The 23,401-nt window shown below is 43.0% G+C and overlaps 2 protein-coding genes across 6 annotated transcripts in view; one reads left to right on the plus strand and one right to left on the minus strand.

The window, feature by feature from the left end:
• The window catches only part of LOC118368676 (serine/threonine-protein phosphatase PP1-beta catalytic subunit), a 31,028-nt gene extending 15,247 nt beyond the window's left edge, over positions 1-15,781 (plus strand). The window contains exons 1-8 of one of the 2 annotated variants that reach the window (XM_035752968.2): positions 9,495-9,507; positions 10,023-10,154; positions 10,489-10,719; positions 10,983-11,087; positions 11,518-11,589; positions 12,261-12,412; positions 14,712-14,846; positions 15,240-15,781. In XM_035752968.2, the coding sequence (XP_035608861.1) occupies position 9,507; positions 10,023-10,154; positions 10,489-10,719; positions 10,983-11,087; positions 11,518-11,589; positions 12,261-12,412; positions 14,712-14,846; positions 15,240-15,344 (933 nt within the window). In that variant the 5' untranslated portion in view covers positions 9,495-9,506 and the 3' untranslated portion in view covers positions 15,345-15,781. Of the gene's footprint in view, positions 1-9,494; positions 9,508-10,022; positions 10,155-10,488; positions 10,720-10,982; positions 11,088-11,517; positions 11,590-12,260; positions 12,413-14,711; positions 14,847-15,239 lie in introns of those variants that run through there. The other variant, XM_035752967.2, reaches the window with a different exon arrangement.
• Positions 15,782-15,913: 132 nt separating this feature from the next.
• The window catches only part of LOC118368675 (equilibrative nucleoside transporter 2-like), a 28,831-nt gene continuing 21,343 nt past the window's right edge, over positions 15,914-23,401 (minus strand). For all 4 annotated transcript variants that reach the window (XM_035752966.2, XM_052497158.1, XM_052497159.1 and 1 more), the window contains exons 10-13: positions 21,210-21,312; positions 20,945-21,030; positions 20,498-20,697; positions 15,914-19,442 (exon numbers count right to left, since the gene is read on the minus strand). In XM_035752966.2, coding sequence (XP_035608859.1) covers positions 19,331-19,442; positions 20,498-20,697; positions 20,945-21,030; positions 21,210-21,312 — 501 coding nt within the window. In that variant the 3' untranslated portion in view covers positions 15,914-19,330. The remainder of the gene's footprint in view (positions 19,443-20,497; positions 20,698-20,944; positions 21,031-21,209; positions 21,313-23,401) is intronic.

Genomic DNA, 23,401 nt, shown 5'->3' on the forward strand with positions numbered 1-23,401 from the left:
GACCACATATTGGGATGTGTCCAAATCCGTTCCTGAACTGAGCACAGTACAGTGTACGTTGTATAGCTATGATTTCTAAGGTGTTGTTGTTGTTGTTGTTGTTGATGGGTATGATGGTGCTCTCTGTGAAGGGGTAGAGGATGGATGGATGTCGAGCAATGACAGTGAGGGTGGCGCTCCACTGTTGTGGAAACAACAATGATGGTGCCTGTGTGTGGCCCGGTGGCGGGCAGTGCGGAGCGTCTCCCCCTGGCACCAGCCATGGCACAGCACTGGACTCGTGGAGGCTTTTCAGCTCGAGAGCTTTTCAGATAAACTCATTCTCATTCTCTAATCTCTCTCTCTCTCTCTCTCTCTCTCTCGTGTGCTTTCTCTCTCTCGCTCTCTCTTCATCCATCATTCTCTCTCTCTCCATCCATCACTCTCCATCCATTTCTCTCTCCCTCACTCTCTCTCTCTCTATTTTCTCTCCCTCTCTTTCTCCATGTCTCCCTCCCCTTCTTACTTTCTCTCGCTCCACAATGACAGCCATTCACCACGACACTTCACAAAGAACAAAAAAGCACTCTGAAGAAAAACTAAGGAGAAAAACATTTCTGAAATGCCATGGAAAAGCAGTTGGGATTTCTGCTTGACATTCCCTCCTGTTCTCGGACCCAGATTCGAGCCACTGCGTGTCCACTGTGGGGTCACTGGTTTCCATCCCCTGTGTGTGGGAGAGGAGGACGGAGGAGGGATTGGGGGGGCAGCTGAGCCAGCCTGGCCTGTTGCCCGATGGGAGAAAGCGAGATGCATGGCAACAACAAAGTAGAATGGAGATGGAGACTGGTGAAAGGTCACAGAGTTTATTACCGTAGTTGTTGTTCACTCGTGTGAAGAGACTGCGATGTTTTTGTGGAGACCTTTAAGCCTTGATTGGAGTTTGAATATTTCTAGCTGGATTGGATGTAGAAAAAGCAAATATATTTCATCTGACAATACACTGTTAAAATGCATCTGTTAAAACCACACTAAAAAGCATTCCCATTCAGTGTGGTATGTCAGTGTGACATCAGTCTGAGTCGCCCTGCCACATAGTGAATGGGCTGATGTTGTGATTGGCCGACTGCAGCTGACAGGGGATGTATTGTTATGGGCCTCAGTCGTCATGGCTGCCAGTGGTGTGACTTGTTGTTGTTCTTGTCAGATTGTTGTCAAGTGAACCAGGCTAGCTAGTGGCTACAGGGCCGTAGTTACAGAACCTATGAGGACACCGAGGTCCGGACCTCGGTCATTTATTTGAAGGAAATCAAATACAATTTGGGAACTCAGTCGGGGTCTCAACTTACTGTTGCGAGGTGGAAGAGCAGAATACACAAGGTGAAATTTAGAAACTTGGTTGTGCGTCAGGAGTTTTCCTCTTAGGTCACTCACTGACAGTCACTCAATTAGCCCATGTCAGTAAACATGATTTTTTTTTAGATAGCTGGCTAGACTAACTAGACTAATTTAGGAATCTTAACTTGTAGTAATCATGGCCGAATTACCAACCAGGCCCAGGGGCCCTGACTTACCCCATTGATTTTCTTAGTCACTCTCACTTAGATATTATATTACTGCAACTTGGCATAAGTCATGGCAAAATGTGTAGAGTTGCAGGACATGAGTTGTAAGAACTGCAACAACAAAAATTGATGTAAAAGCAAATGTATTTATTTACCTTTTTGTTTATAAAGTACTTGTTCTGTTAACAGGCCCCTCTGTACGTATTAAACTGTAGCTTTTAATCCCAGAGTTCATGTGTAGCGGCTAACTGTATAGCTAACATGCTATGGCTGCTATGTGTTTGTAGATCGACGAACGTGATTGAAGCTACAGAAGCTAATGTGATAATGGCTGATGTCATTTTAGCTTATTTTTGCTGTTCTCCAGACCTCACTAAAACCCTGACCCTGGCTACAGCCCTGAGTGGCTAGCTAGTGCACTTAGCATCAGTTGGTGGTGGCTGAAGACTTTTTGAAGTGCTCTCTCTCTCTCTCTCTGTCCTCATTTGTCCTGAGAGATTACTTCCTACTTCCTCTCCTACGAAACAGCACCCATATATGGTAATGCTGGGAGAAGCACGGTCTGAATCTGTTTCTCTCTCCTTCTATGCCAACATTAACGGAGCCTTGCTCTCTTCAATGAATGGAAAACTTCTCAACCCACCTGACTCCTAAATAGAACACAGGCAAGGAAGTGAAAAAGATGACGGCTAAGTAGGCTGCAAGTTGCCCTATAACTAGCCACAAGACCATCCTCGTGTTGTCTAGAATACAACCACAAACGTACACAAACTGAAATTACACCCCCCCCCCCCCCACACACACACACACACACACAAATGTGTATTAAGTCTCCCATGTTCCAAATGTTGTTGAATTGCATAAAACCACCCTTTTTTAAAGATACATCCCTAATGTTATATTTTACCCAACTAGACAGCCTTTCATTACTCTGCTAAATGTGAAAATGTTGACCGTTGTCCAAACACTAAAAACACAAGCCAACAATAACAGGTGAAAAGTAGTGAAAAAATGTTTCTCTGACTCCTTCAGCCCCGTCTCTGAATACCAGCGCTCTCAAATGAACGCAGCTCGCCTCTGTCGCTCTCTGCTCTAAGCACTCTGCTTTAGTTTCCCTCTCCACACCTTCCTTTCAGGCTCATCGTCTACCAGGGATCGCTTTGTGGCACCACCTTCTCTCTCTGGTTGGGTTTGTTGCATCAGGGTGTGTAGTGTAGGAACGTGACTGACTCGCCCAGACAAGACAAGCTAGCCCTCGGGAGGTGTTCTGCTGTGTGATGTGTTGTGTGTCTGTGCTTTGAGGAAACTTGTAGGAAACGTTATGCTGAAGTACTGAAATTCCCACAGAAGATTGTTGTTTCTGTCCTGCATCATTCCCAGAAAGTTGTGGGAAGATTGTGTACAATATAAGCATAGGGCAACCACGTTCTTACCAAGCTCTAAGAAACATGATTCTCAGAATGTTATGCGCTAGCTGGGGTGTGTGTGTGCGTGCGTGCACAGGTCATGGGGAATGTTGTGTATCTCAGGGCAGGGGCAGGGCCAGACTGTCCTGTGAAGTCACACACAGTTCACAGACAGATACATGATAGAAGGGAGGGGGTGGAAGGACCACCCAGCTAGCACATTTGGTTTCTTGGAAGTTGTGGGAATGTACGTGTTTGGTTTCCCATTGGTTCTGGGAACGAAGCCATGAGTTTCCTGACCGGTAAAACAGACTGTTCTGAGAACGGTAGTGAGAATTTTGCCTGTTCTAGAAACTTACATTTTTAGGTTGCAGGGAGATTCTGAGAATGTTTTACTATGGTTCCCTGAGTTTTCCTTGGAGTTTTTATTAACGTTCTGAGAACAGAAATTATAGGTTATTTGGAGGTTTTTGAGTAATTTAACTTTAACTGAATGTTTCAATACAACTTTTAATAACACTGCTGGCTTAGTTTGGGTTAACTGTTTGGAACTTCAAACACAGGACACATGGAAATTCATTTGCTTAGACATTAATGCGAACACATTTATTTCTATTGTGGCACGGCGTCGGTGAGATTTGAATCTATGATATTTTGTTCTCTATCCATGAATTTAGTCCACTGCACCACCAAGATGGAGCTAGCACACCATGTGTGCTTTTTTTTACTCGTACAAAGCTGTTCATTTTAGTCTATTCAAACAGACCCCATTTCAAAGGAAATATACACTCATTAAGATCAGGTGTGGCCAATTAGTGGGCGTGGCCAACACACCTGAACACACTTAACAAAATAGAGGGTAGAGAGAGAGAGTTGTTGACGCTGAGAATTAAATGTTTTTAAATAACATTCTTAGAACGTTCTTTGAACGTTGCTAATGTTTTCTTGTGTTTTTTTTATGGAACGTTTTCTTAATGTTCTGAGTACATGATTTTAAATAAAACCATGAGGAAGCCTGTAAGAAATGTTATGAAATACTGAAATTCCCACAGATGAACGTTGTTCGTTAATGTTCTCTGAATGTCAAACCAGTTGGAAAACGTTCCAAAAATGTTATTAAATGTAACCATATTTTAGCTTTTAGGAAATGTTTGGTTAAAGTAATGAAATACCCCAAAAATTACATTCTTTTGTTAAGTTCCTTAATTGTGCTGAGAACGTTCCAAAGCCAAACAACTGTCCTGCACCATCCCCAGAAAGATGTGGGAAGGTTGTATGCAAAATAACCGTAGGACAACCACGCTCTCACCAAGCTCTAAGAAACATATGGTTCTCAGAACGTTATGCGCTAGCTGGGCAGGATTCCACAGCTTTTAGAAGAACTATAAGATGAGAAAGGGGGAAAGAAGAGGAGAGGATAGAAGGAGAGGGTCTGGATGAGAGAGCTACATAGCAGTGATCTGATCTGGCAGAGGGAAGATTGCAGGGCACTGGAAAGGACATTTTGTACTGGCTTACGAAAGGTCAGGTTCTGTACCCCTATTCTCCTCTTACCCCCCTTTGCAGTCTGTACACACACACACACACACACACACACACACACACACACACACACACACACACACACACACACACACACACACACACACACACACACACACACTGTCAGAACATGGCCAAATTAGGAGTGATGAATTGGATGTTGGAGCGAGAGATTTCCTTTTCAAACAAAACCAAAGAAAAACCTAACTTGCAACCCGTACCAACCTCTCATGCAAAGCAATAGCAATCCACGACACAACTTCAATGTCTTTTCAAGTCGAGCAACTTTGTCAAAATTACAGCTTATTCTATCTGGCTCTGGCTCATTTTGAGTCGGCACAAGCGAACAAGTGGTGCCGCCTATTCATAAACATCCAGGACCCAGGGTGTGCTGTTCTAGTCTGCTCGCCACGTCAGTCAGTGGCCATGACATGCCACATTAGTATTCACACCATGGGGTAGGTGGAGTGGTGGAGGCTCTGTGTCTGCCAATCGGCTCTGCCTTCAGCTAGCAACACAACGCTCATCAACAACTTGCCTCGCAGATGACCTCCCTGGTGTGTTGCCATGGTGACTGCCTGCGGTACCGCCCCTCGCCGCCGAAACGCTGCAGTGCAGAGAAAAGGGGCAGGATCAGTGGGTTGATACCTCCCGCGAATCCGCCAGTGGTTGCAGCTGAAGTCAAGGTCACAAGACTGTGGCTGGCAGGCAGCAGTGTACGTGTCAGTGCACACGTCTTTTTCTGTGTGTGTGTGTGTACACCTTTATGCGTTTTACAATGATGTGGACATGTGTGTGTGTGCGCACATCTTTGTGTTTGTGTGTTGCATTTCCATCTAAAATGACCCATGAGCACCAACATGTGAAGTTCATAGGAGCATGTCAAATTAGGTGACTAAGGAAAGCTAAGAGTCCATATTTTGGGGTGAAATGAAGGCATAGATACATTTGTCAACCATTTCCCATTCTAAAATTTGGGAATAAGCAAAAGCTTTAATTTCTGGTCAACCAGATGGAAAAGTGGTCTTAGACCACATCTACTGGTATTAGAAATACATCCAAACACAATCATGTTGACATAAAGACCCTTGCAAACCAATATCAACATTTATATTTAGTTTTGTATCAATTATTTTCCTTCTGTAAGTTGAAGAAACATTGCCTTGTAATTCCATTGATTCATTATTAAGTGATTAAAACTCAGTTCTGTTACCAAATCAGTAACGAAATTACTGCAATTGAACTGGCAACAATGGGAAATTATAGTAGTCACAAACTACAGTTGTGTCACCTGCAACTGTCCTCCCTTCCACTGGCATACTGGTTTTTTTTACCCTCTTTCTGTTGTTAAAGCAAGACTGCGAAAACAGTCAGGACAACTCCTCTCTCTCTCTCTCTCTCTCTCTCTCTCTCTCTCTCTCTCTCTCTCTCTCTCTCTCTCTCTCTCTCTCTCTCTCTCTCTCTCTCTCTCTCTCTCTCTCTCTCTCTCTCTCTCTCTCTCTCTCTCTCTCTCTCTCTCTCTCTCTCTCTCTCTCTCTCTCTCTCTCTCTCTCTCTCTCTCTCTCTCTCTCTCTCTCTCTCTCTCTCTCTCTCTCTCTCTCTCTCTCTCTCTCTCTCTCTCTCTCTCTCTCTCTCTCTCTCTCTGTCCCTCTGTCCCCATTGGACAGGGGCGTCAAACTCATTCCATGGAGGGCCTATGTGTCTGCTGGTTTTTAGTTTTTCAGACCTGGAGTCAACGACGTGTAATTCCGTTATCGTGGAATTGCCCTGTAGCTTCGGCTGCGAATGTGCATGTCTGTCATGTAGACCTTTCTGTAAGGCAATCCACTCCGGTCCAGTGTTGCAGTGCGGTGGTGGCCCGGCTGTGGATGGTGGTGGCCCGGCTCATATGTTGGGACTCCCAGTCGCTTCTCTGCAAACACCTCACCACTGGTCTGAGGTGGAGGGTCAGAGGACAACACACAGAGACATGCACACACCCTCTGACCCCATCCTCCTCAGGTTTCATCCTCACTGGAGAGTGTGTGTGTGTGTGTTGGAAGTCAGACGGTGTTGTTTATATTCCTGAATGTGACTATATTTTCTGATAGAGACCCCCGTCTAAATCAGGTCCACTTAGTTCTGCCTCCTGGCCTCATTGTATAGGACTCTCTTAGGGATACTAGAAATATGATATATTTTTAGATAACGTTCTCCTGTGGGTTTGGAGGAGAAGAGGGAATGTTTACACAGCTTGATTTAAGGTCTCAATGCAGAAATAACCGGGTCACACAAAGTATCAGGCGACAGTGGGTCAATCCATTTGAATTGAATTTTCACTTTTTGACAGCATCCCTTTTGATTTAAACAAAACGTTTCATATGTTTGCCCGTGGAAAAAGTGGTCAGAAAATGACTTTTGGACCTGAATGCCAAAACATAAAGTTGACCCATTTTGAAAACCCCAACATACTGAGACGTTTGTGTCCTTTATTACTGGAAAAGATAAGCCATTGAGTTTGATATCATTTAAAAGCTTACAAAACAGGGTTGTCAAACTATTTGATAAATTATGCCTTTAAAAAAAACGACTTTTAACTTCAATTATCTAAATGCGTAAACTCTGTTTTTTTGTTGTTGTAGTTTAGACCCTACTTTACCTCAGGTTTCTGTGTTGTGCCTGCTATCGGTTGAGACACAAAATGCTCTTGAATACAGGGTGGGTGTCAATTCAATCATAGAAATATAAATCACAGAATGGTCATATCCCATCAGACCACTGCAATTTCGTTGGTACACCATTTACATTTTAATAGATATTTAACTTCTAATTGCTACCACAAAGATGGCCACTGGTACTCCCACCCTCAAACGTCAACTTAAATGGTTGTGTCCATTCTAGTATCTATATTTCTATTATTTCAATAGGTTTCCTATGGAGGATTGACAGTGTAATTTAAAACAGATATTCTCCGATGTGCGAACCTCCAACCATCGAAAGTTGAAATTGTAATTTTATTCCCATTTTAGCACATTTGTTAGCCAAAACATGACACCCACCCTGTATTGAAGAGCATTTTTTGTCTCAACCGTTGGCGGGCACAACACAGAAACCTCAGCTGATGTAAAATAGGGACTAAGCTACACGTTTTTAGATCATTAGCATTTAAAGGTTAAAAAAATTACAAGGTTTTATCTTTAATTAAATCAATGATAAAATAGTTTGACAACCCTGTTTGTAAGCTTTTAAGCGATATCAATCTCAGCCATTTTATCGCTTTCTGTGCAGTTCAAATATGTTTGGAAGGTTCCATTCAAATCAAATGGAATTACCCCTGTGCTATGGGTCGGGTGCTAGGCAGAGGCTCAGTCACTTCTAGGAATCTCTGGTTCTCTGGCTCATGCCGGAACTGTAGTCTGTCATTAAATGGGCAGCAATGAAACTGCTAAATGGTATACATGCTTAGGGATATGGCAACTAATCCATTGTGCATGACTTTGGGAATCTGCCATCTACATCTGCAATGTGCTATTTTTTAAACAGACTGAATATTTTGTGCTTTTTTTCCCCTCCCAAATGCATGCTGTTAAAACCCTTTCTCTTAGTTATAACTGAAGAAACCTAGTTTGCTAAAATCTAGGATGAATTGTGCCTAATTGTTTACAATTGACTTTTTCATTTGGAATACTTTAGGGACACATGTGTCGACATAAATGAATGTGACCCAATTACAGTGCATTCGGGAAGTATTCAGACCCCTTGCCCTTTTTTCTAAAAAATGTTTACGTTACAGCCTTTATTCTAAAATTGATTCAATCAAATCTAAATCCTAATCAAATCTACACACAATACCCCATAATGACAAAGCAAAAACAGTTTTTTTGAAATGTTTACACATTTATTAAAACAGGAATATCTTATTTACATACAGTACCAGTCAAAAGTTTGGACACACCTACTCATTCAAGGGTTTTCTATATTTTTGCTATTTTCTACATTGTAGAATAATAGTGAAGACATTAAAACTATGAATTAACACATGTGGAATCATGTAGTAACCAAAATAGTGTTAAACAAATCAAAACATATTTTATATTTGAGATTCTTCAAAGTAGCCACCCTTTGCCTTGATGAGAGCTTTGCACACTCTTTGCATTCTCTCAACCAGCTTCACCTGGAATGCTTTTCCAACCGTCTTGAAGGAGTTCCCACATATGCTGAGCACTTGTTGGCTGCTTTTCCTTCACTCTGCGGTCCAACTCATCCCAAACCATCTCAATTGGGTTGAGGTCGGGTGATTGTGGAGGCCAGGTTATCTCATGCAGCACTCCAGCACTCTCCTTCTTGGTCAAATAGCCCTTACAGTCTGGAGATGTATTTTAGGTCATTGTCCAGAGAAAAATGGGAGAAACTCCCCAAATACAGGTGTGCCAAGCTTGTAGCGTCATACCCAGGAAGACTCGATGCTGTAATCGCTGCCAAATGTGCTTCAACAAAGTACTGAGTAAAGTGTCTGAATACTTATGTAAATGTGATATTTCTGCTTTTTATTTTTTATAAATTTGCAAACATCTCTTTGTCATTATGGGGTATTGTGTGTAGATTATTGGGGGGTGGGGCGATTTAATCCATTTTAGAATAAGGCTGGAACGTAACAAAATGTGGAAAAAGTCAAGGGGTCTGAATATTTTCCAAATGCACTTTATGTCATGTAAAATAACAACAACAACAACAACCACAGCCAGCACTGTTTTACTGTTACAGTAGGAGTAGGTCTACCTGTACCTGCCATAGTGTGAGAAAAGGCACTTACTGTACACAGCCCCAGCCCTGCCCAAGTTATTCTGAATGGCTGTCGTTGTGAGGTCAAATAGACTGTCAGTCTATTTGGACCGCTGTGTTGACACAACCCAGGCCCTCATATTTACCCTTTTTGGCTTTTTCATGAAAACCTCACCCTCGGGACACTGGGCCGGACTGACTCGCCATGTGTTCCTGTTGTGGTTATAAAAACACAGATTTTAAAAACGTGAAAAGTAAGTAAAAAGGAATTCGGGGTGCGTGCTCGGGGGTAGTAGGCGGTACCTGCTTAGTAGAGTGTTGTGCCTGAACTGGATTAGTCCCACCCCCCCTCCACTCCACCCCCCTTCAGTCATCACTTCAGGCAGGCCTCGGTAGTAGTGCACTATCACGCTGACTACTGAGAAGACAAAAAAGAACACCGTCACGTATAGAATGTAGGTCTGTTGCACCTGGCAGAGAGATGGAAGTGTCACTACAGACGACATGCAGTTCTTAAAGGGACATTACACTTTCAAATCAAAGTCTGTCAGACATTTTCAGACCTCTGAAGTATTCTAATGTCAAGATTTAAACCACAACTGATGCCGTGGGATGGGGTTTAATCTTGACCCCACTCTACATTTTCAGGTCTGAAAACATCTTGACAGTTTTTTTAAATTTAAAAAAGAAAATTGGAGTGAAATGTGTCTTTTAAGTTCCAGTACCCTTTGCCATCAAATCTAACTGTCTCTGTCGGTCTCTGTGTCAGTGCGGGGATGTCGCCCTGGGAAGATCGTGCAGATGTCAGAGGCTGAGGTGAGGGGCCTCTGCATCAAGTCCAGAGAGATCTTCCTCAGCCAGCCCATCCTCCTGGAACTGGAGGCTCCCCTCAAGATCTGTGGTAGGTGATGATGACGATGATGATGATGATGATGACAGATGAGGAATCCCCACTACATCTCCCCTCCACTTTTTAACCTCATCACGTTGAGTGTGATTATTATAGCGCCATACAATTACATTATTATCGGGTCTCTGTCGAGAGCATTGAGTAAAAGCCTCTCCGGGGATTTTGAAGATCTGTTGGTCTGCGCAGAATCTGTGCATCTCGAACACACATCGTTTCCCCTCCATGTCCAGTTCTGCACCTGTCATTCATGAATTGCCCTGACTGTGGATAGCTAGGCTAGGGTAGTTACGCTCCTCCTTTCTCTCCCACCTCCTCCCGCTCTCAGGTGACATCCACGGCCAGTACACAGACCTGCTGCGGCTCTTCGAGTACGGGGGCTTCCCGCCCGAGGCCAACTACCTGTTCCTGGGAGACTACGTGGACCGAGGGAAGCAGTCCCTGGAGACCATCTGTCTACTGCTGGCCTACAAGATCAAATACCCCGAGAACTTCTTCCTCCTCAGGGGCAACCACGAGTGTGCCTCCATCAACCGCATCTACGGCTTCTACGACGAGTGTGAGTCGCACACGCCTGCTTGCACACACGCTCTGCACACACATACACTTCAATACATTGCCTAGTGCAATTGTTTTGGTTTCATACAAGTAATTGAGCCAAATACCCCCACCGCGACACGCACATTAATGAATGCTTATTTGGAAAAACAAATGCAGCCATTCAACACAGGGTGGCCTCTGTCACAAGAGTAAAATTGCTGGAATTACAAGATCCCTGATGTTACAAAGTCTGTTTTTTTTCTTGTCTCACTGTTTCTCCAGGTAAGCGCAGATTCAACATAAAGCTGTGGAAGACATTTACTGACTGCTTCAACTGCCTTCCCATCGCTGCCATCGTGGATGAGAAGATCTTCTGTTGCCATGGAGGTACAGCACTGCTGGGGGAGCTGCCACTCAAACTCCCTGTCTGTGACTTGACTGTTAAAGGGTCATCGTCTTGCTCAGCAAATTAATATGAAAGTTGATGTAGCAAACCTTTTCTCCTGTCGGTCAAATGAACACCCTATAGAACAAATCAGTCACATCATTATTTTGTGCATTACAATAATTATTACATACTACGCATGTATTCAACATGTGTACAATGGAATAACAATGCAAGCAGGACATTGGACATGAGTCATGACTATGACGAGGTGCAAGAAAAATAGTTAAAAGCTTCGTGTTGAGCGGTATCCTACAACGGGCTGGTTCTGGCAGGAAAAGTGACCTTGAAAGTGTGTGGATTTTAAATGGATGTGTTTTTGATTACTGTGACTGAGTGCTATTGTCTCTGTGCTCCTCTGTCTCCTACCAGGCCTCTCTCCAGACTTGCAGTCTATGGAGCAGATCCGTCGCATCATGAGACCCACAGACGTTCCTGACACGGGTAGGTCCACACACACACACACACACACACACACACACACACACACACACACACACACACACACACACACACACACACACACACACACATATATACACACATACCTCTCCAACATTACAAAAACAAGTGCTATTTCCTTTAGCGGACAGTAGTGGTCAGTATTTCCTAAGCAAAATTTGATTGAATTGCCCACAGTGTGTTCCCAGATTATTGTACTGTACAATGTAGCTAATTCTTTAAAGATTTTCTGATTCTCAAAACCAATTGACTTTTGACATTACCATATGGGTTATTTTAAAAAAATTAAAAAGACTGTTCATGTGTCCAGGATAAACCTATTGTTATGTCAATACAGTAGACCTATGTATAATTATATCTAAATAAGGCTGATACTCACTGTATAAGTCACAGAAAACCTGACTGTCTGGTTCATTTTTAAAGAGAAGTACATTTTGACCAAGTCCAGTATCGGCTCATCACAGAACTTTCTAGAACACATCTCCTTATATGGTCACGATGTGAACCACCAAAGCCATTGTTCACGTCTCAGATCCTGCTGTGTGTGTGTGTGTGTGTGTGTGTGTGTGTGTGTGTGTGTGTGTGTGTGTGTGTGTGTGTGTGTGTGTGTGTGTGTGTGTGTGTGTGTGTGTGTGTGTGTGTGTGTGTTCCAGGGTTGCTGTGTGACCTGCTGTGGTCGGACCCAGACAAAGACGTTCAGGGTTGGGGGGAGAACGACCGCGGGGTCTCGTTCACATTTGGGGCTGATGTGGTCAGCAAGTTCCTCAACCGTCACGATCTGGACCTCATCTGCAGAGCCCACCAGGTACAACTGAAGTGACCTGTCATTCTGATAGGGGGAAAAAAGACACTACCCACTGGGCACAACATTGTTTCAACAGAATCAGTCAACGCATTGTGACGCGGAATCTACGTGGAACATAGATGTTCTATCCAAAAACGAAAAACAATAGGCTGGGTCAGCACCTCCTACTAAAGAATTGATATCTCTACAGTCTCCCATCCAGGGTTTTAACCAAGCCCAGCCTTGATTATCTATGATATTTGACACTGATTATTACCAATGTGCTGTTCGTGAGAATGATTGTTGAGAGATCTCCACTTTAAAACTAAATAGATTCACTGTTGCTATCGAAGTCATTTCAAAGGGTATATTTAAACAGAGCAAATTAAATGTGACCATCTCTTTTATCATCAGTGATGCTATTTAGGCCTGTATAGCATCTGCAAAGTCATCAACAGCCATGGTTTCAATTAAACCAAGGATGCAACTAAAAATAGACCATACAAAAGGCCTAGGCTTTCAAGCTCTGGTTTGATTTCAAATGTAATGATATTTAGAGCCAACGCAAACCAAACATCAACATTTGAAGGCGATGTATCTTCTGCTTGGACACTTCCATCCGTGCCACTGAATTAGTCTGCCGTTAATTCCAATTGGTTTTCAAATGAATCATTGACGTGTTGGATTCATATCTCCATCTCAACCAAAAATGAATGTTAAAAGAATGGAATTGTCAGATGGAAGTATCCCAGCAGTAGATACATCTCCTTTAAATGGGTTATATTGGGTTATATTGTCAACCAAACACAATTCAGTATTACATTGTAGTACCGTAAATGGACTAAAGTTAAGGGTCTTTTACAAACGTTTGTAACGTTCAACCTTAAAACGAGTAACACATCCATGGCCACATTTTAAGGTGACTGTTACTATAAAGGTATCCTTCTGTAATCATATAAAGCGTGTGTGTTCAAGGTAGCATGCATAGGTTGTCACAGGTCTGTAGAGAACTTCACAATTGCTGTAATAGTCTGCGCAGAATCTTTAACAGCATTGATTACTTGTACCAGGTATAATTTACATTTTTTTAACTTTCTTTAAAACTAATTTGGTTAGTCCCGTATGGACTCAGGAGAGGTGAAGGTCGAGAGCCTCCGAAACGCGACTCTGTCAAACCGTACTGCTCGCTTAACCCGGAAGCCAGCTGCACCAATGTCAAAAGTCAGCGTGCATGTGCCCGGCCCGCCACAAGGAGTCACTAGAGCACGATGGGACAAGGACACCGGCCAAACCCTGCCCTAACCCGGACGACGCTGGGCTAATTGTGCGCCATGGGTCTCCCGGTCGCGACACAGCCTGGAATAAAACCCGGGTCTGTAGTGACGCCTCAAGCACTGCAGGGCAGTGCCTTAGACCGCTGCGCCACTCGGGAGGCCCTGTACCATGTACTTTTAATGTAATCTCAACTGCAATCCAGGTCATTTGGTTCTTCTATTAGATGAACCACAGTGATAACACATTCATCTGTTACCAAAAATATCTGACATTGTATTCCCATTTGAACTTTGCTGTGCTTTTAAATGGTTGAAAACACAGCATACGTCATTCGGGTGACAACTGAACCAAAAATCTGACCTAATTTTTCCATTGGAATTTGGTTGTGCTTTTAGGTGCAAATTCAACTAATATTTGTCTGTCTTTTTGAGTGGGTGAATATAGGTTATAAACTCATTAACGTCTCAACCAAATATGACCCAATTATCCACGTATCCCCAGTGGGTAGCCTATAGTTTAGTCCAGTCTAGGTTCTAGACTAAGCAAGTTCATAATCATAATGTACTACATGGCCAGTGACCCTTGACCTTCCTATTCTACCTTTCCGGTGTCTTTCCAACTCTCTATCTTTCCCATAAAGGAAAGGGGTATACCTAGTCAGTTGTACAACTGAAATGTGTCTTCCGCATTTAACTCAACCCTTCTGAATCAGAGAGGTGTGGGGGGCTGCCTTAATTGACATTCCACGTCTTCTGTGCCCGGGGAACCGTGGGTTAACTTCCTTGCTCAGGGGCAGAACGACAGATTTCTACCTTGTCAGCTCCGCCAGGCTTATAAGTCACTTCTTTAAAAAAAAACATTTTTTTTCACTACCTTCACTCTTAGATAAAGAAAGCACTCTTACACTGACATACACACAGACAACTGCACATGAAAATTATTATACACCTCACTTGCAATACTACAACTTAACTCTGTAAAATACATTGACTAGCTTGACTGTGATACTGCGGGTCCTCTGATGTGCTGACTGTGTCTCCACCAGGTGGTGGAGGATGGATATGAGTTCTTTGCCAAGCGGCAGCTGGTGACTCTGTTCTCAGCTCCTAACTACTGTGGAGAGTTTGACAACGCCGGCGGCATGATGAGCGTTGACGAGACCCTGATGTGCTCCTTCCAGGTAAAAGCAGTGTCATTGGCACCACTGACAACCGCAGCTGGTTTCCGTCTGTATGGAGTACGATTGGTGTGGATGTAAAATCAGAGACACCGACTACGAACATTCTCATTAAGTCCCTAAAATGTATCATTCCACGCAGTGAAGTTTGTACACCGTTTAAGCAATAAGCCTCTTGTCCATTCTATATTGTGACTATATCACGACTGTCACTCGGATACACCCTTAGGTGTGATATAATTATACTGTTTAGGCTCTTATTGTGTCTATTAGTATTAATGATTCACCAAACATATTAAAGAAGAATTAAGTACAATTATACAGGTGGTATATGCCTTTGATTGGGATTTAGGTGTATGATCCATGTATCTGCCCTTGTCCACTACAACTGTGCAGATCCTGAAGCCGTCTGAGAAGAAGGCCAAGTATCAGTACGGAGGGATGACCTCCGGCCGACCAGTCACCCCGCCCCGCACAGCCGTCCCGCCAAAGAAACGGTGAACGTGGGCGCGAGGAAGGAGATGAGCGGACGTCGTGGATGAGCGACGGTCCCTCATCCGCTTTCCACGAGAGAAACACTTGTCAGAGAAAGTAGATAAAACCCAAAGCAAAGTTTGATTTTATGCCCCCCGAACACCCCCACCGGTTTTTTATTTTAATTCCCCTCTGAACGTCTGTCATGCACCGCTCTCCTCTCGCCAAAGGCTTTTTTTTAGCAACTGTGTAACCAACCACACTTGTTTTTTTGAAGTAGTCATTCTGTTTGCAGAAGTGTTTTTTTCTTCTTAATTTTTTTCTTCTTGCGTTTTTGGGCTTATGGCAGAATGACCGGCTACTAGCTCCAGTTGAGCATTTCATTCCTATCCAGTAAGAACAGGTGTTAATGACGACTGCTGGGTTTTCAATAAAACATTTTAAAAAATGAGGAATAAACCTTATTACATTGTCTGTTTTTCAAATATTTTTATTGATAGTGCCTTCCATGCAGAAGCAAATAGAACACCTACTCCATTAATCCTTGTTTGTTTCGATGTCCACTCAAGTACTGAACAAAGACATGAACCAAAATCTAAAAACAATCCATTTAATGGTCATCAGAAACTATCCCAACAGCAAGTCAAATTCCTCAACACAGAATAACTACGCCAATGCATGCATATACACACAGAGCCACGATTCCCTTCGCTGTGGTAGCGCACGTTAAATGTTTGTTGCCCAATCATACAGTACGATCCTGACAGATCAAATCCCTGCTCACAGCCACAGCCTAACAAACTGATTGGCATGATTGTGGCGCCATAAAACAAAAGCTGAAATTGTATTAAAACACTGTACAGTAACATGTATGTAACAATGGCATTTATATTCCTGAGAAGACTCTCTTCTCATAACCGGGGTCTCAAAAACCACGTTACGGTTTAGTGCCTAAAGTACTTTTACAACAGGTATTATTTTTAACTATCTACAACTAATAATTGAATCACTATTCCCTCGATCTGGTCTCGCTTCCTAAAGAGGTTATTTAAAAGTATGTCGGACTCTTGGCCTTTGCTATGTGTCAGTATTTCCTACTCAAAGTCATGTGTAATTACGCAACTCTAGGCTGTCAACGGTGATCCACAGTATACGACCTCATTGTGACGACAATCCCATGTTAAATCATTCAGACAAGGTCATGACCCCGAGTCCTGACTCCTGCCAGAAATAAGTCATGGTTCCGATTCTCCACCATTTTCCTGAAGTGTACACTTGCACACTCCTCGCCATGGATTTAAAAACATAGGTTGGAGGGATTTTCCACTTTCCACTACTGTTAACGCCAATGCAAGAAAGTGCACACTTTGGGAGAAGGGTGGAGAATTGAGGTGTATTCAAACAGGGCCATTGTCTACATCAGCCCTTCGTCCAGCCCTTTTGAAACCAAACGGCTGTTTCACTCAACAACACTTTATGCACAGGTACCTAATTTATGACTTAGTTCACTCCATTCCGAAAACTCACTCATACACCTTGATGAAATCAGAATGAAGAGATTATGAAGAGTACTTTTGTATACCTTTTAGCTAGTAGTTGTGAAAGTAGCGCTCATGAGCCAAAAGCAGTTCCCGAAAATTGCGTACTACGTCACGTGCAGATATGTACATCACGTCATGGCTCTCCCTCTGCTATGTGTGCATCTTGCTAGCTGTCACTCGAATGGCGAGGGGCTGAAGCTCATTGGCTCTAACTCGAATTGCTAGGGTGGCCCAACGCGGGGGAAAATGTAGGGGAAATTAAACAGCTTCTAGAAAAGGTGGCATTCAAACTACGGATTTTGTTGCAAATTGAGGTAAAACAGTAATTCTGCTCATAGACTACGCATGTATAAACTACACCTTGACACAGCCCAAAGTGGAAGGTTAAAAAAAAACACTTAGAAGTCACACGTTCCAGAGCATTAAACAATAAAACTATGGAGAATAAAATAAGAGTAATGGAGAAAGTCTAGAAACCAAAAAAGAGCAAACACAGAAAAAATGGTTCATGCAATAGTTTGTAAGTTTCTAATGATTGCATTCATTTCTAGAAGAAAATTGGAATGGGCAAAAATAAATACATTTATAGTCCTAAAAATCTATAGCTTGAAAGCCCAGTTTTAGAAAATAAAGTGATTTGTTGTCATTTGTGTTCATGGCACTCTTTATACTGGCAGTTTAAAAATGTAAAATCTAACTCCAAGTCAGTCATCTTGGCCATGACACATTCAAGAAATGAAAAATCGCCAGAGAATTGTGTCTCGAATTGTGATTTAGTGTTATGGTAATGTCTTCAAATGTAAGGCCCTATAATGGCCTACTGTAATGCAGTTTAGCTAGTACTCCCACTGTCTGTGTGACACTATGAAGTATGAAGCTCACAGATTGGCAGATACAGACACCTTGCCCAGAGCCAACGCCTCAAACAAAGACAGCTAGCAGCCATTCTAGTTTGTAATCCTACTTCAAACACTATAGTTTACTCTAGTAAATGACCAACAGCGAAACAAAACCGTTACTTTAGATCCAACCAATTCACCTCATCAACACTACAGAATAGCTGCCACTTTTTTCGTGGTCATTGTCAGAAGTTAAACATTTAATTACATAGGGACAAACACACCCTGCTTACGACAAAGCACGAAGCCTGGGTCTTTCCTTTTTGAAAAAGCTGGAACAGCACGCCTTTGTACACCACATCTAAGGCAAAAATTCTATTTAAACAAAGTGACTCGGTAGGTCGGCCAAGCGGAATGGTGTTAAGGTCAGACTCAACGCTAGCTACCCTTAGAACAAGAGGACAGGAATGGGTTAGGAATATGGTTAGGCTCCCATAACCCACCTGCCCTCGTAAAAATAAATAAAAACAGAAGCTGCTTGGCTAACAGGGGGCTGGAGTGGTCCTATCAAACATATTTAGTTTCTTTAAAAAAACAGTCCTACTGGGCCATTATCCTCACGTAAACAGGAAGTGAGTCAGACATAGGCCAATCGGATGACTGCGACACCTAGGACAGGTGGTGGGAAACGATGAGTCACAGATCGAAAGGTAACATAATTGAGCAGACACGATCATCTTGTAACGTGGAATGGTGAATATTTTTTTTTATCTGTACATGACATCTGTTTCACTCTACTGAGTGCTCCTCTCCACTCCAACGGGCTAAAAGGTTAGGAATGTGCTGATGTCGACAGACTAATGTCCATGTTTTCTGTGTAACGTGGTAACTTTGTTCTGATGTGTAAATAAAACCGAAATATAAGTTTTAAATCAAATAAAATGCTTTGTTGAAAAGAATAAGTAAATCAACTTCACAGCCGGTAGCCGTATGATTTGCTCTTGTCGTTTCTAGGCAGGATTATAATATAATGGAACTACTTAATGTAACAATACATTAGCTCTCCAAACACTCACACAGCTACAGTACTTGGCCTCAAGTTAACGCCTTACATAAAAAGCTCTAAAGCTAAGAAAACAAATAACTTTATACAAAAACACAAAAGAAATCCTTAAAATGGTCCAACTCAAAAATAACGAAAACAACCCAAGTTTAGAGCGGTCTGGCACTGACTGTGTCCATTATTCCGAGAGGCAACCAGTGATGCATTCTTATCACTGTAAACCACTTGTTAAGTAGGTAGCTAGCATTCATGTCGCATTATTCCCTTAAAGCCGGCTCCTAACGCCGTTCTCTCAGTTATTTCAGTGAGTATAGTATATGTATGTGGCAGATGGAGAGGTAATACTCAAATCCCTTGTATAATATCTATTGTGGTCAGTACTAAATTCATTTTTTTGATGCAGGCTTTATATGCAGGCAGCTCTCTATTCCCAGCCTAGGTCCTTCTAGGTATTAAAAAAATATGGCATTTGGTGGCAGTGGTCGCTCAATTTATGAATGGCCATGGAGGCGACCGTCGTTCGAAACAGGGACTGGCGACGGATGGTGGTGGTCCCTCTGGTGTGCCTGTCTAGACCAGTAGACGCAGCAGGAAAGAAAAGCCAGCCCCGATGGAGAGGCCCAGGCCCAGGAAGAAAGTCATCAGGGCCCCAGCCGTCTCTGCATCTTTGGACGCCACCAGCCTGGGAGGACAGAGAGAAAGATGATGCATACTGACAGATATGAAGATGAGCCAGGCGGCATACACATAGATACAGTATGCAGGTACAGGGAAATGTCCTTCTTGCCCAACAATGCAGTAATCCGTATCAGTAGTACTATTTAATAAAGTGAAGTAGAACAAAAACACAATAGAAGTAAGAACACAAGAAAGTAAGTCAGCTATATACAGGGTCAGTTCCAATACCATATTTACAATGGGCAGGGATACTGGAGTGATGGAGGTAGATATGTATACGGGTAAGGTGAAGAGGCATCAGGATATATGATAAACTATAGTAGCAGCAGCGTATAGGATGATTGTATGTACAGTACCAGTCCAAAGTTTGGACAACTACTCATTCAAGGGTTTTTCTTTCAAATATAATTTTTCATATTTTCTACATTGTACAATAATAGTGAAGACATCAAACTATGAAATAACATATGGAATCATGTAGTAACCAAAAAAAGTGTTAAACAAACCAAAATATATTTTATATTTGAGATAAGTAGCCACTCTTTGCCTTTGACAGCTTTACAAACTCTTGGCATTCTCTTTTCCAACAGTCTTGAAGTAGTTCCCACGTATGCTGAGCACTTGTTCGTTGCTTTTCCTTCGCTCTGAGGTCCAACTCATCCCAATCCATCTCAATTAGGTTGAGGTCAGGTGATTGTGGAGGCCATCGCTCTCCTTCTTGGTCAAATAGCCCTTACACAGCCTGGAGGGGTGTTTGGTCATTGTCCAGTTGAAAAACAAATGATAGTCCCACTAAGCGCAAACCAGATGGGATGGCGTATCGCTGTAGAATGCTGTGGTAGCCATGCTGGTTAAGTGTGCCTTGAATTCTAAATAAATCACTGACAGTGTCACCAGCAAAGCACCTCCACTAGATGTTGGAACATTGCTGTTGAGACTTTCTTCCATTCAGCCACAAGAGCATTAGTGAGGTCGGTCGAGCACTTGAACCAGCGGCCCTAACCGCTAGGCTACCTGCCGGGTAAGCTGCCGCCGTGTGTGTGTGTTACTTCTACTCACTGTGGGGCGTAGGACATGGACAGGCAGACGCAGTAGCCGCTGGAGAGGGAGAAGAGTATCATGATGAAGGCGAAGACAGCATCGTGGGAGAAGAGGACGGGGAGGTAGGAGCGGCTCTGGACGTTACAGAGCATCAGCAGGGGAACAAACACCACCCTGGAGACCACCAGCACCGGGAACAGACGACTCTCCTTGGGAGGCTGCGGAACAAACACAGAGAGAAACGTTACTGGTAAGACAAAGTAATAATAACAACTAAATGTAATACGAGTAATAACTCAAGCTTTCGTGCAGGGGTAGAAAGTGAGAGAATTTCAATTTCAATGTAGAGGATTATAAAAACCCTGAGAAGCTTGGAAAAATGTTACAGAAATCTAATCCATCGTGATCCTATCAAGTGTGTAATAAAACAACAATCCACACAGATCAAATTAATCAGAAACCTACCCATTGGAACAGGGTGGTGACGGTTCTACCGATCCAGTCACACACGTTGAAGATGAGGAAGCAACACACAGAGATGAAATAGGACTCTGATGGGGAGAAAGAGGTGGTTAATAGGTGGGTTTAAGTCTCATGACATGCATACAGTATACAAAGTGGTGCGAAATATAGAACCTAAAAGGGTTCTACCTCGAACGAGAAAGGGTTCTCTTATGGAGACAGCCGAAGAACCCTTTTGAAACATATTTATCAAAGAGAGTATACATACCCCATTTCCCAGGGTATATGGTTTTGACGTCCACAGTGATGGCGGGAAACACAGCGAGAGTGACGGTGAAGACAAAAACCACACAGAACGCCATCACCCATATCTGAAGAGAGACAGGGACAAGGTAAAAAATATGGTGGAAATTTTTAGTCCATGCTTACACTACTTCCAAATGCATGTAGGGGAGTGAACAAGTGTACACTTTGGGAAAAGGGTAGGGATTTGGACTATAGACCAGAGCCATATATAAAAAATATATATAAAATAAAAAATTATATAAACGCAGCAAAAAAATAAATGTCCTCTCACTGTCAACTGCGTTTATTTTCAGCAAACTTAACATGTGTTCATTTGTATGAACATAACAAGATTCATCAACTGAGACAAACTGAACAAGTTCCACAGACATGTGACTAACAGAAATGGAATAATGTGTCCCTGAACAAAGGAGGGGTCAAAATCAAAGTAACAGTCAGAATCTGGTGTGGCCACCAGCTGCATTAAGTACTCCAGTGCATCTCCTCCTCATGGACTGCACCAGATTTGCCAGTTCTTGCTGTGAGATGTTACCCCACTCTTCCACCAAGACACCTGCAAGTTCACAGACATTTCTGGGGGGAATGGCCCTAACCCTCACCCTCCAATCCAAGAGGTCCCAGACGTGCTCAATGGCCATGGCAGAACACTGACATTCCTGTCTTGCAGGAAATCACGCAGAGAACGAGCAGTATGGCTGGTGGCATTGTCATGCTGGAGGGTCATGTCAGGATGAGCCTGCAGGAAGGGTACCACATGAGGGAGGAGGATGTCTTCTTTGTAACACATAGCATTGAGATTGCCTGCAATGACAACAAGCTCAGTCCGATGATGCTGTGACACACCGCCCTAGACCATGACGGACCCTCCACCTCCAAATCGATCCCGCTCCAGAGTACAGGCCTCAGTTGTTATGCTCATTTCTTCAACGATAAACGTGAATCCGACCATCACCCCTGGTGAGACAAAACCACGACTCGTCAGTGAAGAGCACTCTTTGCCAGTCCTGTCTGGTGCAGCGACGGTGGGTTTGTGCCCATAGGCAACGTTTTTTGCCGTTGATGTCTGGTGAGGACCTGCCTTTACAACAGGCCTACAAACCCTCAGTCCAGCCTCTCTCAGCCTATTGTGGACAGTCCGAGCACTGATGGAGGGATTGTGCGTTCCTGATGTAACTCGGGTAGTTGTTGTTGCCATCCTGTACCTGTCCCACAGGTGTGATGTTCGGATATACCGTTTCTGTGCAGGTGTTGTTATGTGTGGGCTGCCACTGCGAGGACGATCAGCTGTCCGTCCTGTCTTCCTGTAGTGCTGTCTTAGGCGTCTCACAGTACGGACATTGCAATTTATTGCCCTGGCCACATCTGCAGTCCTCATGCCTCCTTGCAGCATGCCTAAGGCATGTTCACGCAGATGAGCAGGGACCCTGGGCATCTTTCTTCTGGGTGTTTTTCCAGAGTCAGTAGAAAGGCCCCTTTAGTGTCCTAAGTTTTCATAACTGTGATCTTAATTGCATACCGTCTGTAAGCTGTTAGTGTCTTAACAACCGTTCCACAGGTGCATGTTCATTAATTTTTCATGGTTCATTGAACAAGCATGGGAAACAGTGTTTAAACCCTTCACAATGAAGATCTGTGAAGTTAATTTGATTTTAAGAATTATATTTGAAAGACAGGGTTCTGAAAAGGGGACGTTTCTTTTTTGATTTATATATATATACAGTGCCTTGCGAAAGTATTCGGCCCCCTTGAACTTTGCGACCTTTTGCCACATTTCAGGCTTCAAACATAAGGATATAAACCTGTATTTTTTTTGTGAAGAATCAACAACAAGTGGGACACAATCATGAAGTGGAACGACATTTATTGGATATTTCAAACTTTTTTAACAAATCAAAAACGGAAAAATTGGCGTGCAAAATTATTCAGCCCCCTTAAGGTTAAGTTAATACTTTGTAGCGCCACCTTTTGCTGCGATTACAGCTGTAAGTCGCTTGGGGTATGTCTCTCTATCAGTTTTGCACATCGAGAGATGTTCCTTGCAAAACAGCTCGAGCTCAGTGAGGTTGGATGGAGAGCATTTGTGAACAGCAGTTTTCAGTTCTTTCCACAGATTCTCGATTAGATTCAGGTCTGGACTTTGACTTGGCCTTTCTA

The sequence above is a fragment of the Oncorhynchus keta genome, chromosome 35, assembly GCF_023373465.1.
Source record: "Oncorhynchus keta strain PuntledgeMale-10-30-2019 chromosome 35, Oket_V2, whole genome shotgun sequence".
NCBI classification, from domain to species: Eukaryota; Metazoa; Chordata; class Actinopteri; order Salmoniformes; family Salmonidae; genus Oncorhynchus; species Oncorhynchus keta.